General features: G+C 37.9%; 1 protein-coding gene across 1 annotated transcript; it reads left to right on the top strand.

The window, feature by feature from the left end:
- Window positions 1-1,565: 1,565 nt before the first annotated feature.
- Window positions 1,566-12,436, top strand: LOC107666979 (uromodulin-like). Its single transcript, XM_016458538.1, has 9 exons — window positions 1,566-1,581; window positions 1,794-1,919; window positions 1,993-2,177; window positions 8,792-8,949; window positions 9,424-9,660; window positions 9,927-10,089; window positions 10,421-10,523; window positions 10,624-10,726; window positions 12,226-12,436. The coding sequence occupies exons 1-9, from the start codon at window positions 1,566-1,568 to the stop codon at window positions 12,434-12,436; spliced, it is 1,302 nt and encodes a 433-aa protein (XP_016314024.1).
- The last annotated feature ends 2,215 nt before the right edge of the window (window positions 12,437-14,651 follow it).

The raw sequence follows: 14,651 nt of genomic DNA, 5'->3' as shown, positions 1-14,651 counted from the left end.
CGTGGTAGTGAATTGGATTTGGCCAGGGCCCAGCGGGCGGCCATCTAGCGCTGCCACTGCCACATGAGACGTACAGGGAACAAGAGGAATATTATGGAGTTTTGGCAAAACTAGTGTCAATGAAATTTCCTGCAGCCCCTGAGTCAATCAAAGCCATAGCCTCAATGATCTGCCCATTACATTTTAAGCTGACTGGAATCTCTAAAGCAGAGGAAGTACTGACATTCAGACTCACCGGAGAACGATTGCGAGGTGGCCGAGTGGGACAGGAAGCTCTCATGTGTCCAGATAGTCTGCAGTATAGGCACAGATTCTGGCGAATGCGTCTCTCTCTCTCCTCTCCTCTGAGCTGAGTAAAGCCGATCTGCATGGGTTCTGTGTCAGGAAGTGGCGATGACGCGCCGACTGGAGAGTCGAGTCTGACGACGAGAGTGAAGGAGGTTGTCAATCCGAATGGCCAGTTCGATGAATTGATTCAAGGATCTCCCCTCATCTCAACAGGCTAATTCAGACTGCAGCTCCATGCTCAGACCTCTGCGGAAGTGTAGTTTGAGAGGATCCTCCGGCCACCCTGTTTGAGCAGCGAGAGTGCGGAACGAGAGAGCGTAATCCGATGCCGAACCTCTGCCCTGGCGTAACGATAACAGCTGTTCGCCCGCCTCCTTTCCATCAGCGGGATGTTCGAACACCTCCTTGAACCGCTGGATGAAGGCCGGGAAGGAAGGAAAGACAGCCGGATTCTCATTCCAGCCCACTCCAATGCCCTTCCAGTGAGAAGCGAACAGACAAATGCGATGGAGCTGTCGTCTGTGGGATACAACATGGGTTGTTGGTGAACAAACATGGAACATTGGAGTAAGAAACCCTTACATTTTGAGGGTGAGCCATCAAACTTCTTGGGGAACGCCAAACGAGGGCTGGCGGTGGAGGTAAGTGAAACCGGGGCTTGAAATGGTGGATTCGAAGGAGGGGTGTGAGCTTCGGGTGCTTGCAGACGAAGGGCTTGCAAGGTCTTTACCATCTCTTCCGTTAGCGTGGTAAGTCGGCTTAATTGTTGCTGGTGTGTGGCCAGAACCGATGCTTGAGCAGATACCTCTGTGGTGAAGTGATAGAATGCTGCTGGATCAATTTCCGGCGAAGTCTTATGTAACAGAGAGGCAGTGGCGTTAGGATCCATGTGCAGCTTTATTAGTTCACAAGGCAGGTCATACAGGCATAGATCGGTAACTGGTGTTAGACACAACGAAGGCTGGGCAGAATCGTAAACAGTGTTCGTGATCAGGGTCGAGGCAGGCGGCAGACAAACAAGAGCATGAATCAACAAGGCAGGCAGGGTCAGAAGAGGTAGGCAGCAAGCAATCGTAAACAGTCCAGGTAATCAACAGATAATCAACACAGGGAAAACACTCAGAAATGTCTGCAAGGCAAAACAAGACTTTGCAATGAGAGCAGGGAAGGCACAGTTTAAATAGACCGGGCAATAGGAAACACCTGTGCAGGTGATTAGTCTCTGGCATGGGGCATTGTGGGAATTGGAGTCCGAAGGGATCGCTAGTACTCCGGTGATGGTTCCCTCTGGTGGTGATCGGAGGGAGCCACAGAGGCTGAATTTGTGACAGCCCCTTAAACCCAAGGTGCACCGCCCCCGGTAATATTTGTATCTTTGTGTCTGGGAGATCAGAAGAGAAATAAATGAATTAAATTGTTTGATTGGTTTATTACGTTTACATTTACATTTTTTTTTTTTTTTGCATTTAGCAAACGCTATTTTACAAAACAATTTGTCCTCCTAGTTAATAGAAATCCCTGTTCTGAACTCAACTGCTCTGAGGACGAAAGGTGCGGGATGAAAAATGGTGTTTATGGCTGTTTGTGTGAAAAGGACCATCACAGACAACAACAACATCATGACTCTTTTGGTCGGTATCAGTCCAGAACTAAATGTGAAAAAAATTAATTAGTCATTAATTACCTTGGCTTTTTTTCTCTCAGATTTCTCAGAAACCTGTGAAAGCAGCTCTGGCTCCATGTCTGTGTCTCGCTGTCAGCTCTTTGAGGCTGGTTTTCCAGCTGACGTCTTACACCTCAATGATCCCAGCTGCAAAGGAACAGTCAGGAATGGCAGAGTGGAATTCCATTTTGATAATGATGAACATATCTGTGCTACAAATCTTCTGGTAGGATTATGTATTATCTATTCAAATACACCATCCAAACATTCGTAGTGCCTTTTAAAACCAGCAGTTGGATTTGGAGTGGGATTTGAACAATTGGAGAATCTCTCTGAGACTTTGAGAATATCTATGGAGGATTATTTAATACCTTTATTTAACCAGGAATATACTCACTTTGATTAAAACCTCTTTTCCAGGAGCGTCCTGGCCAAGATGGGCAGCCGAGTTTGCATATACAAATAAACAACATAGTTACAACATACATTACAAAACCAACATATAACCGGTTAAAAACAATTACACACCATTAAGTTGCTCTCTAAATTACATAATAAGGACTTAAAATAATTATAAGACACCAAGTTTTGTAACTTCATCTCCTTTTGGCGAAGATTCCAATCTGAGGCGGCAGCATATTTAAAAGAGGTTTTAGCAAGCTCAGTTCTGACAAAGGGCACACAGAGATTGTAATTTGATTGAGAACGTAATGAATGATTTCCAAATAAAGTCCTTTGTATAAAACAACAGAGATAATTTGGCAAATGACCCAAAATTGCCTTATATATCAACAAATGCCAGTGCATTTTTCTCCGAATTCTCAAGGAAGGCCATGCAACTCTTTCATATAATTCACAATGATGAGTTAAAAATTTACAATCAGTTATAAATCTCAGAGCACCCACGGTAAAAAGCATCCAAGGAAGAAAGAAGGTAAGAGGGGGCATTCTGGTAAACCACATCCCCATAGTCGAGAATCGGTAGAAATGTAGCGGACACTAGTTTTTTCCTCACCTTAAATGGGAAACATGTCTTATTTCTAAAGTAAAACCCTAACTTCTTCTTTAATTTTTTACTCAGATACTTAATATGTGAACCAAAACTTAATTTGTTATCAATGATAATACCCAGATGTTTGTACTCTGACACTGAGGTAATTTGACTCCCCTGAGAAGTTTGAAGGACAATAGAGTTCTCTAAAGAAGTTCTAGAATTTGAAAATAGCATACATTTTGTTTTTTCAACATTTAAAACCAACTTCAAAGCACAAAACCTGTTTTGGATAATATCAAAAACAGACTGTAATGCAGCCACAGATTGTTGCTTAGAGGGAGCTGAACAGTATACAATAGTATCATCTGCGTAAAAATGGAACCTTGCTTTATCAATATTAAAATCGAGGCAATTTATACAGCATATATACTGAATAATAATGGTCCAAACACAGATCCTTGTGGAACTCCCTTGACAACCTCTAAAAGATCTGACTGAACACCTTCCACCTGTACACATTGGGTTCTACCCATTAAATAAGCAGTGAACCATAAAATAACATGTTCTGATAGTCCTACCCATCTAAGCCTATCTAATAATATGTTGTGATCCACAGTATCGAAGGCCTTTGATAAGTCAATAAAAAGACATGCACAATGTTGTTTATTATCTAATGACTCCACGATATCATTTAAAACTTTTAAGGTGGCTGTAGTAGTACTATGTCCTTTACGGAAACCAGACTGATTATTAGACAGAATGTTATGACCATTTAAATACTGTGTCAACTGTTTACTTACTAGATTTTCCAAAAGTTTTGAGAGAATACAGAGCTTAGATATAGGTCTATAATTATCCATTGAAGAAAGATCACCCCCTTTTGACAGAGGAACAACAAACGCTGATTTCCAGATCTTAGGAATTCTATTAGTTATTAATGAGAGATTAAAAAGATATGTCAACGGAAAAGAAATAAAATCAGCCGCTAGTTTTAAAAACAGCGGGGCAATATGATCAGGACCTGGCGGTTTATTCACATTTAATTCTTTTAAAGCAGAACAAACATCAGAGAGAGAAATTTCTTGGAAAACAACTCTCTTGTCCTTAAATTACATTCAGCTTCAAGAAATTCTAAATCAGAAATCAAATCATTACTTATTGGAAATAAAGACCCTGATAGAATAAAGTGACTGTTAAAACTATTAAGCATTTGCTTTTTATCTGTAATTTTAGTAGAGTCTGTCAATATACAAGGGGGAAGCTCTGTAAATGTTTTGTTACCGGTTAGGACTTTAATATTCTTCCACAGCTTCCTAGGATTTGTCAGATTTTCTGTAGTTTTATCAAGAAAGTAATCGGATTTAGACTTTCTAATCGCTACTGTACACTTGTTGCTAAGCTGCCTAAAATGTAGCCAGTCAGAATTTAAATGTGTTTGTCTGGCCTTGGCCCATGCTGCATCACGCTCTTGGATAAGATCACATAGGGCAGTTGAAAACCAAGGATTGTCCCGGTGTTTAACTTTGTTTTCTCAAAGGTGCGTGCTTATTAATAATTGGCATAAAACTATTATAAAAATAGTCCCAAGCATTTTATCCCAATCAATTTGAGCGAGATCATATAAGAAAGATTGCTCATTAAAATATTTCATAAAACGCCTAGTTATATTTCTCGGATTCTGCTTGGGTAGCTTCTTATCTCTGGCTACTGCCACAACACAGTGGTCACTGATATCGTTTGCGAATACAGAAACTGAAGAATATTTATGCAGAGTGTTTGTAAAGACAAGATCTATTTAATGTCGATTTTTCTTGGAATTTCAAATTAGGCCTAGTGGGTGTATCTACCAATTGAAAAAGATTACGACTATCACAAAACAATTTAAAATGATCAGATATTGAGTGTGTCCAATTCAAATTAAAATCACCCATTAAAATCAGTTCCTTGTAATTCAAAGAGGCCAATTCAAATATATGAATATTTGTATCTTCAGTAGACTTCAGAAGATGCTTTTGCTAAACTAACACAATACAACAAGACGAAGCCATTAGCTAACAAGTCATTTAAAAGGTACTTTAATTTAAAAACCTGTAATATTGAGTTGATACATATTAAAAACACAAATCAACACATTCTTTCATGTGAAAGGTTATCCCGTTTCTTCAGGAATTAAAATGTAGGCGATTTTACAACCAGATGCTGCACAATGTTGTTGCATTTTGATACTCATTGACTGTTATTGTGAATGACGATCCACAGTATCGAAGGCCTTTGATAAGTCAATAAAAAGACATGCACAATGTTGTTTATTATCTAATGACTCCACGATATCATTTAAAACTTTTAAGGTGGCTGTAGTAGTACTATGTCCTTTACGGAAACCAGACTGATTATTAGACAGAATGTTATGACCATTTAAATACTGTGTCAACTGTTTACTTACTAGATTTTCCAAAAGTTTTGAAAGAATACAGAGCTTAGATATAGGTCTATAATTATCCATTAAGGAAAGATCACCCCCTTTTGACAGAGGAACAACAAATGCTGATTTCCAGATCTTAGGAATTGTATTAGTTATTAATGAAAGATTAAAAAGATATGTCAATGAAGGAGAAATAAAATCAGCCGCTAGTTTTAAAAACAGCGGGGCAATATGATCAGGACCTGGCGGTTTATTCACATTTAATTATTTTAAAGCAGAACAAACATCAGAGAGAGAAATTTGTTGGAAAACAAACTCTCTTGTCCATAAGTTATGTTCAGCTTCAAGAAATTCTAAATCAGAAATCATATCATTACTTATTGGAAATAAAGACCCTGATAGAATAAAGTGACTGTTAAAACTATTAAGCATTTGCTTTTTATCTGTAATTTTAGTAGAGTCTGTCAATATACAAGGGGGAAGCTCTGTAAATGTTTTGTTACCGGTTAGGACTTTAATATTCTTCCACAGCTTCCTAGGATTTGTCAGATTTTCTGTAGTTTTATCAAGAAAGTAATCGGATTTAGACTTTCTAATCGCTACTGTACACTTGTTGCTAAGCTGCCTAAAATGTAGCCAGTCAGAATTTAAATGTGTTTGTCTGGCCTTGGCCCATGCTGCATCACGCTCTTGGATAAGATCACATAGGGCAGTTGAAAACCAAGGATTGTCCCGGTGTTTAACTTTGTTTTCTCAAAGGTGCGTGCTTATTAATAATTGGCATAAAACTATTATAAAAATAGTCCCAAGCACAATCCACATCTGGAATTAAAGTAATTTTATCCCAATCAATTTGAGCAAGATCATATAAAAAAGATTGCTCATTAAAATATTTCATAAAACGCCTAGTTATATTTCTCGGATTCTGCTTGGGTAGCTTCTTATCTCTGGCTACTGCCACAACACAGTGGTCACTGATATCGTTTGCGAATACAGAAACTGAAGAATATTTATGCAGAGTGTTTGTAAAGACAAGATCTATTTAATGTCGATTTTTCTTGGAATTTCAAATTAGGCCTAGTGGGTGTATCTACCAATTGAAAAAGATTACGACTATCACAAAACAATTTAAAATCATCAGATATTGAGTGCGTCCAATTAAAATAAAAATCACCCATTAAGATCAGTTCTTTGTAATTCAAAGAGGCCAATGAATGCATTATAGAATGTAAAACACAGCTAGAAGCTGAAGGAGGTCTGTAACAACCAGCTAAAGTGAGCTGAAAGGTCTTAGACACAGAAAGATTTAAAGCTAATAGTTCATACTGTTTAGTTATTGACACTGAAAGTATTTGTCTGGCCTTAGCCCATGCTGCATCACGCTCTTGGATAAGATCATATAGGGCAGTTGAAAACCAAGGATTGTCCCGGTGTTTAACTCTATGTTTTCTCAAAGGTGCGTGCTTATTAATAATTGGCATAAAACTATTATAAAAATAGTCCCAAGCACAATCCACATCTGGAATTAAAGTAATTTTATCCCAATCAATTTGAGCAAGATCATATAAAAAAGATTGCTCATTAAAATATTTCATAAAACGCCTAGTTATATTTCTCGGATTCTGCTTGGGTAGCTTCTTATCTCTGGCTACTGCCACAACACAGTGATCACTGATATCGTTTGCGAATACAGAAGCTGAAGAATATTTATGCGGAGCATTTGTAAAAATAAGATCTATTAATGTAGATTTTTCTGGGAATTTCAAATTAGGCCTAGTGGGTGTATTTACCAATTGAAAAAGATTATGACTATCACAAAACAATTTAAAATCATCAGATATTGAGTGCGTCCAATTAAGATTAAAATCACCCATTAAGATCAGTTCCTTGTAATTCAAAGAGGCCAATGAATGCATCATAGAATGTAAAACACAGCTAGAAGCTGAAGGAGGTCTGTAACAACCAGCTAAAGTGAGCTGAAGGGTCTTAGACACAGAAAGATTTAAAGCTAATAGTTCATACTGTTTAGCTATTGACACTGAAAGTATTAATGATGCCTCAAGATGTTCTTTGACATAAATTGCTACCCCCCCCACCCCTTTTTAACCTATCTGCTCTAAAAACCCTATAACCAGCAATACTAATGTCGTTGTCTGTGATAGAGTTATTAAGCCAGGATTCAGATATGACTATAACATCCGCATTTGTATTTTTAGCCCAAATATACACTATATTCAACTTAGGCAACAGACTACGAACATTTAAATGTATAAAACCCAATCCAGACCTTGATCTCAACTCGACTGGGGTAGTAAAGTTTGAAGCAACGTGAGGTCCTGAGTTTGGAGATACATTCCCAGACATTAATAACATTATTACTATTAAACTCCTTCGTTTAACTGAATTACTCACTCTAATTCTAGTCATCGGCCCAAAACAAAAAAATATATTAAGCGTACAATAATTTACCTCCCTAGATAAAGTGCATCTCAAAAAATCTAAATACATAAAATTCATGGGGTACAACATCCCATAGTGTTCTTCAAGAATGACATAGGTAGTAGATACTCCATAATATGTCCAACTATCAAAATTTACCAATGATGAATTATACGATAAAAATGGACCTGAAGCAAACCCGCTGCCATTTGTATATACTTGACAAAATGTCCAAAACAAGCTTAAAAAGAACATGCTTCCGGTGGTTAAACACCGCATACTGTACACAAGCAAGTCGACGGCCGCAAAAGTCCAAATAAGCCCGTAAAACAAAGGCAGACACGTACCAGTCTCTTGTGCTCTTGACGAAGATCCCCGCTGAACAGCCAATTTAGACCCAAAATGCAGACTTGTAGACTGATGCCTTTGCGCAATGTAATAAGCATGAGCAATTCAACAAAAACAGTCAGATTTAAATCCAAATCCCGATCAAACAAAGCTTTGTGATCTTAAAACTCCAGGATTCAGGCTGAGACGGCAGCACACAGTCATGCACAGATGAGATGACTTGATCCGGACGACTTGTAGACAATACTTAAAAAAAACAGTCAGATTTAAATCCAAATCCCTATCAAACAAAGCCACGCGGGCCCAGAACTCCAAGATTCAGGCTCAGATGGTAGCACACAGCCAAAAAAAAAAAAACCTTTGGGCCCTTACATTTGTTACAGATTGATTCTTTGGAGGGCCCAAACAGACCACTCTAAAGACTACTCAAAGTCTCCAAAAGATTCAGTGGGGAAGGGTGCACAAGACCTCACCACAAAAAATGGAACTTGTGCCCACATTCTCCACCATTAATATATAACCCACCATTATTTCACTTGACCGTTTTTTGTGTGTGTTTCTAATGTTGCTTTCATGAAGTTCTTTGTAATAGAAATTAAATTTGAGCTAAATTACTATATATATGTGTTTTTTACAGGCCAACGGCACCCACTTCATCTATAGTAACTTTATTCTGGGGACACCGAGGTCAGAAGGTCTCATCAGCAGAGAGAAAATCCTTAAGCTTTCTTTCAGCTGTGTTTATCCTCAAACACAAACACTTTCCATGAATGGGGAAATCAACCCACTGGAGAGGTGCGAGTCAAATACAAATTCTGATTTTAGCTGTACTGTTTTATTAAAGGAGTAGTTCACCAAAAAAAAATGTTTTCTCATCATGTTGTTCTAACTCTGGAATTTTATTGGTCGCACTTTTCAATGCAGTTAGTCCTCATGGGGACTTTCAAGCTTCAAAAAGAAAACAAAAGCACCACAAATACATTATAGAAATGGTCTATGTCATCTGTATAAATCATTTTGAGTAAAAGATCAGATGAACAAATCGCTTCCAATTCGGACATCACTACTCCTCTAATGAGCTGTCATGAATATGTCAAAGAAAACATTGTGGATGTGAAAATTTTCAGTGAATAATGATGATAGTTTTTGCGTGAACTAATCTTTTAAGCAGAAAAATAAATGTGTATAAAAAATATATATGGTAATATTTTTTTTAAACAAAGATGAAATATTTTACCCTTAAAACTGACCTGTCCATTATTTCAACAGTGTTGTGCACAGGACTCTTCCCGCTGGTGAAGGCAGATATCAGGTTCGGATGATTCCATATGAGGATGATGAGTTTACCCGGCCCTTCACTGGTAAAGTGGATGCAGAGCTTGACCAGAAGATGACTGTGGAAGTTCGTGTCGAGGGGGTTGACAGCCGTCAGTTTGCCCTGGTGTTGGAGACGTGTTGGGCTACACCTGTGAATGATCCTGATTACAGTCTCCGCTGGGTAAAGCTGTTTCTATTCCTTAAAGCTCAGTCTTAACTCACTGTAACATTTTTAAAAATAACTTTTGATCTGCACATATTGAATAAATAATATTCCATATTCCTTTAGGATGACCTGATATATTATCTTTCAGTATTGCTGTACTAATGCAAAGAATTCCATTTATTATACATAGAATGCAAATGTGTGATGATTTACAGGAAATCACTTTTGAGTTGAATGTCTTTAAAGTGAAAGAATTTGATTTATTTATTGTCATTATTGCTATTCTCAGGTGTCCCAATCCAAATGATGACACAGTGGAGCTGCTGCAGAACGGCATCTCGACATCCAGCCGTTTCTCCTTCAGGATGTTTATCTTCCCTGCAAACTCCACTAAGCTTTACCTGCACTGTGCTGTTCACCTGTGCCTTCTGTCAAGCAATCGCTGCTCAATGGTGAGTTTGGAAAACCTCTCATAATTAATAAAACTGTGATGATAATATGTTTCTGTGTAGATATTGAACTAATGTATGAAAATATACTGAATGTATCTTCATAGTTAAATGTAGTGGCTAAATTGTAAATTTTTAAGAATTTACCATTGACACCCTGTTGATCAAACAGTAAATATTGGAAGAAAAATTGGAAGGGAAATGCTCTCCTTAATGTCCATAGTGGTAAGGTTTGTACTCTGCTGGAGACTTTGTGCACTCCTTTATGTTTCATGTTTGTGCAATGATATTTATCAGGGATTTACATAGCTGGATTTTTGCATTTCTCTTTTAGGACTGTAAATCTGAACACCACTGGAGAGAGCACAGGTCTCTGGACTTCCATGACAGTGCTTCCATATCCATGGGTCCTCTGATGTTGTCTGATAGGAACATGGGTGAACATTTCATTTATTTTAATCATTTGTAAATTAGGGTTTCTGTTGATTTCTGCTGGCAATACAGTACATTTCATTGCATTATATTCCCTGTTCACAGATAAGTGGATCCCAGAGAAAGTGAAAGTATCTGAGGCTTCTCATCTGTGTGGTTCTATGATGCTGTTGCTTGTTCCTCTGTTGAGTGTCCTGACCCTCTTTTAGTATTTTTCCACAACAAATGTGCAGTATGCACATGCATATTGTCTAGTGCCATATTAATGAATGTGGAACTGATGCCACACTGGTTGTGGGTTTCTATTATTTTTTTATTTCTTAGGTGTTTTTTATATAGCAAAATAAAATAATTATTTAGTTATTTATTTTCTGATTTGCAGTTCTTTTTCAATCTGTAACGTTTAGTAGTTTAAGGAAATACTTCTATAAAAGACTGAAATCTTTCTGAAATCTGAATGAAAAACTGAAATATGTGATATTGTGATAGTAGAATGATTTATTTCCTTAATACAGTTTTATTCTGACATTTATTAAGGTGTATAAATTATAGGGACATGAAAATGCAGTCTGAATGACCCAAAAGGTAAATGAGGAAAATGAAAATTGAAATAAATAAATTTGATGGTTAAGCAAAATGCGTTTTCTTGTTTTCTCTTTTGTAGACATTTCCTTTTAGTAAAACAAATAAGAGAAAGATTAATGACCAGTGTGTTATCTTTTTGCTGCTATCTTTGCAATTTTGCAGTTTTGTTTATCTTGCATAGTGATGCTTTGATAAAATGCATGAGAAGAGCCTTGCTATTTTACTTTCTTCTCTAAAGGTTTTGAAGAATGTTTCCACCCTGGTTTAATTGTTCTTTCTTTGAAGGTAATATGGGGTGAGGTGAGAGCCGATCCTAGGCTTCTGGGGGCCCTAAGCAAAACTTTGCGGGGGTGGGGGGTGTTTTGGTGGTGTTGTCTGTGAGTCCATAAAAAAACTATTTGAACAATTTAGCCTATAATAGCCTACTCTACAGAAATTGATTAAAGTAATTAAATGTAAAAATAAACCACTGCATAGACTTCACTATATAAATTAAACATAAATTGATGAACAATATTCAGTGAAAAGCAGTTTGTTTGCATAATAGGGCTAGGTGTTATAATCCCAATATTCAGGACCATTTAGCCACACCATAGAACATTTTCTCCTTTGCTGTGAGCAGAACACCGAGACACAGCAATTGTTACGCTCTGATATTGGTTCAGCAAGAATCCAGGATCATGGCCTAATGCCATGTCCATGGTTCTTGCCTCCATACCCAATAATCAGTCGTGAATTTACAATTGCTTTACACATGACTGGGGAACAATAAGATAAAGGACTAGTATGGTAAGATGGATAGATGAAGATGAAAGGTACAACTCTTTACTGCAGTCACTAGGTAGGGATCCACTTTCCTTGATGCTTTGGTGATATGTTATGCTGTACTTGATGTGTAGCTACTTATCTTTCATGGATGTTGCCACCACAGGCTGATCAGACCCGGGTGTGTGTCACTTGGTTACATGGTCATTTGGCAGCCCACACTGTGTCCATCCACTTCACCCACAGCCAGTGGCAGCTTCTATTGGCAACAGTGGCAAGCATGGCCACTAAATTTTTTCAAACATTCCCCTCCAACCACCCAACAGGATGCCCGAATTATTATCTCCATTGCCATAGTGAATGCCAGTGGAGAGATGGTACAACCTGCCATTATGCCAACCTCCAGCTGCTGCCAGGTGGTGGTACTATCCTGTATGGTAATACAGACCTGAAGATCCTGAAACTAGGATTTGATCAACTTTGTTATCTGTTCTGGAACATGGAAGAAGTCGAATGCTGCTCACAGCAGCTTATGTGGCACTGTCCCAAAGGCATTGGCAAGATCTAAGAACACCACATATAGGTCTTTCTTCCACTTTTTGGCCATTTACAACTGGTGCCAAATCATGTTAGCATGTTCCAAACATCCTGAGAAGCCCTTCTCCAGGCTTTTGGTATCACCGCTTTTTCCATGCCACTATCATTAATCTCCAAAGGTACCTCAAATCTCCCGGGCATTCTTGTAGAGCTTGTATGGAACACCGTTGGGTCCAGGGGCTGATGCTGATCTTGCCCACTTTACCGCACTCTCAGCTCCATTTAGTGGGCCTTATGTCCATCTGGTGCTCCGGTAGTTGAATTGGTGGCATGTCTTCTGGAATGAAGATCGGCCTGTGCCTCTGATTGTCAGAATAAGTCTTCTTCAGGTGTTCCTCAGGATCCACTATGGGTACTTTAAGGATACCGGTTTTCTCCTTGCTAAAGATACTACTGACGAACTTGTAAGGATCTCTATAGAAGGCAGTCCTGGTTTGCTCCTTCTTCTTCTTTCTCAAGCTTTCTGTTCTTCGTAGTGATGCAAGGCAATGCTTAATATCTTTACTTTCTGCTTCAGTGGCCTTTTTCCACTGTTATCTCAGGCTCCTCCTTTCTTTCACAAGTTTGTCAATCTCTTGTTGTCTCCTGGACTTCGGCTGGCCTCCCAGCTCCTTCTGTGGCCTCTGGGCTTTTTTTTTTTCACTCCAAACCTTTGTGCCCCATAGGTGTAGATAATCTCCCCCATCTTCTCCAGTTTCCTTTTAGCATCTCTTTTCAGGCCTTCTAGCAGCTGAACAAGATCTGTTTTAATGGTTGTCCACTCGCAGCAGGACAGCAGCAGGTTTATACAGGAGGATGCTGTCATGGAATACACGGATACTGTCAAAACCGCTGGCCAAAATAAAAAAAATTAACTAAAATTAAATCATCGTTGAGAGCAAGGGGGGCCCCTGGTATTTCGGGGCCCTATGCAACATGCATACTTTGCATATAGGGAGGATTGGCTGGGGATGAGGTTCAGTCACTGGTTAGATTACCAAAAATATATATATTCTTGAATTTACAGCATATCTACAATTCTTATGTGTTTCTACTATTAAACGTCTTTGGAATGAACTACAAAATATTACAAATCAAATATCTATATTTAGAAGATTGCTAAATTTGATCTTAAAAAATCAGCAGTGCTGTCAGTCGTCAATGACCAGGTTATGTGACTTAAATTGTAAATATGTTCCTGCCAAACGTGTCATCACGATAAATATATGAGCTAAAGCATAAAGTATGAGCTGCTGTTGTATGTAGTTTAAACACATAAAAGTAGTGATTGTGTTACTCTTGGTTTCTGAGGGTTAATATACTAGTCATGCAAGAAATTCTGACCAGGTATGGTGTAGTATAACTGATATATTCAGTTGGTAGGTTTTTGAAAAATGAGGTCAGGGTAATATGATTCACCAATTAATGTAACAGATATACTTTAGCTAAAATTTTACTTCACATTTATTTATCATCAGCTTGCTTATAATGAACATTTGGATTAAATTAATTTCCTTTAAGTAAGAAAATATTTATTTGTTTAGAGAATATTCATCCTCTGCAGTGTGTCTCTATAGCATCTCTATGAGTTTTGTGCTTCAGTGAGAGCCAATTGGTATGATCAGCTTCTAATAACGTTCAGTTTTTTTTTTATAAATTCGATTTTTTTGCTTATGGTTAATTTTGACCACTTGTGAAAATGTGCATAAACTGTAATCACCAGAAATTATCACTGGAAGATAATGAAAAATAAAATAAAATAAAAACACTGTTAATGCACTGTCATGTACGATGTCATGTAAGTAGCTCTTGGTGAATCTTGATCAACTTGTTACAACAATTACTGGAAAAATCCACTTTCAGTGATTGACAGCTGCAGTTTGTTGACTTTACAGACTCATTGTCTGGTGGTTTTCTAAAAGTCCTACAATGTATAAGAATGACAATAAACCTGACTATCCAGACTATCCTGACTTAACAAAAGAGTAAAAATGTGTGATAAAGTCATACAGTACTGTAGAGAATAGAGGTGCTTTTTAGCTTTTTGTCTTTTTTTATGTTGGTGCCAAGTTTATTGCCGAGTAAGACTGAGGCAGAATCAATACAATTACAATGTAATTTGTCAATGTTGCACACTAGCACCTGTTTCATTTAGTTAATATTGTTAATTCATGATACCTAATGCATTAACAATAATTTCTTCATAA

Source organism: Sinocyclocheilus anshuiensis, unplaced genomic scaffold (genome assembly GCF_001515605.1).
Source record: "Sinocyclocheilus anshuiensis isolate Anshui unplaced genomic scaffold, SAMN03320099.WGS_v1.1 scaffold1500, whole genome shotgun sequence".
In the NCBI taxonomy this organism is placed as follows: domain Eukaryota; kingdom Metazoa; phylum Chordata; class Actinopteri; order Cypriniformes; family Cyprinidae; genus Sinocyclocheilus; species Sinocyclocheilus anshuiensis.
This window is presented reverse-complemented; position numbering and strand designations above follow the sequence as displayed.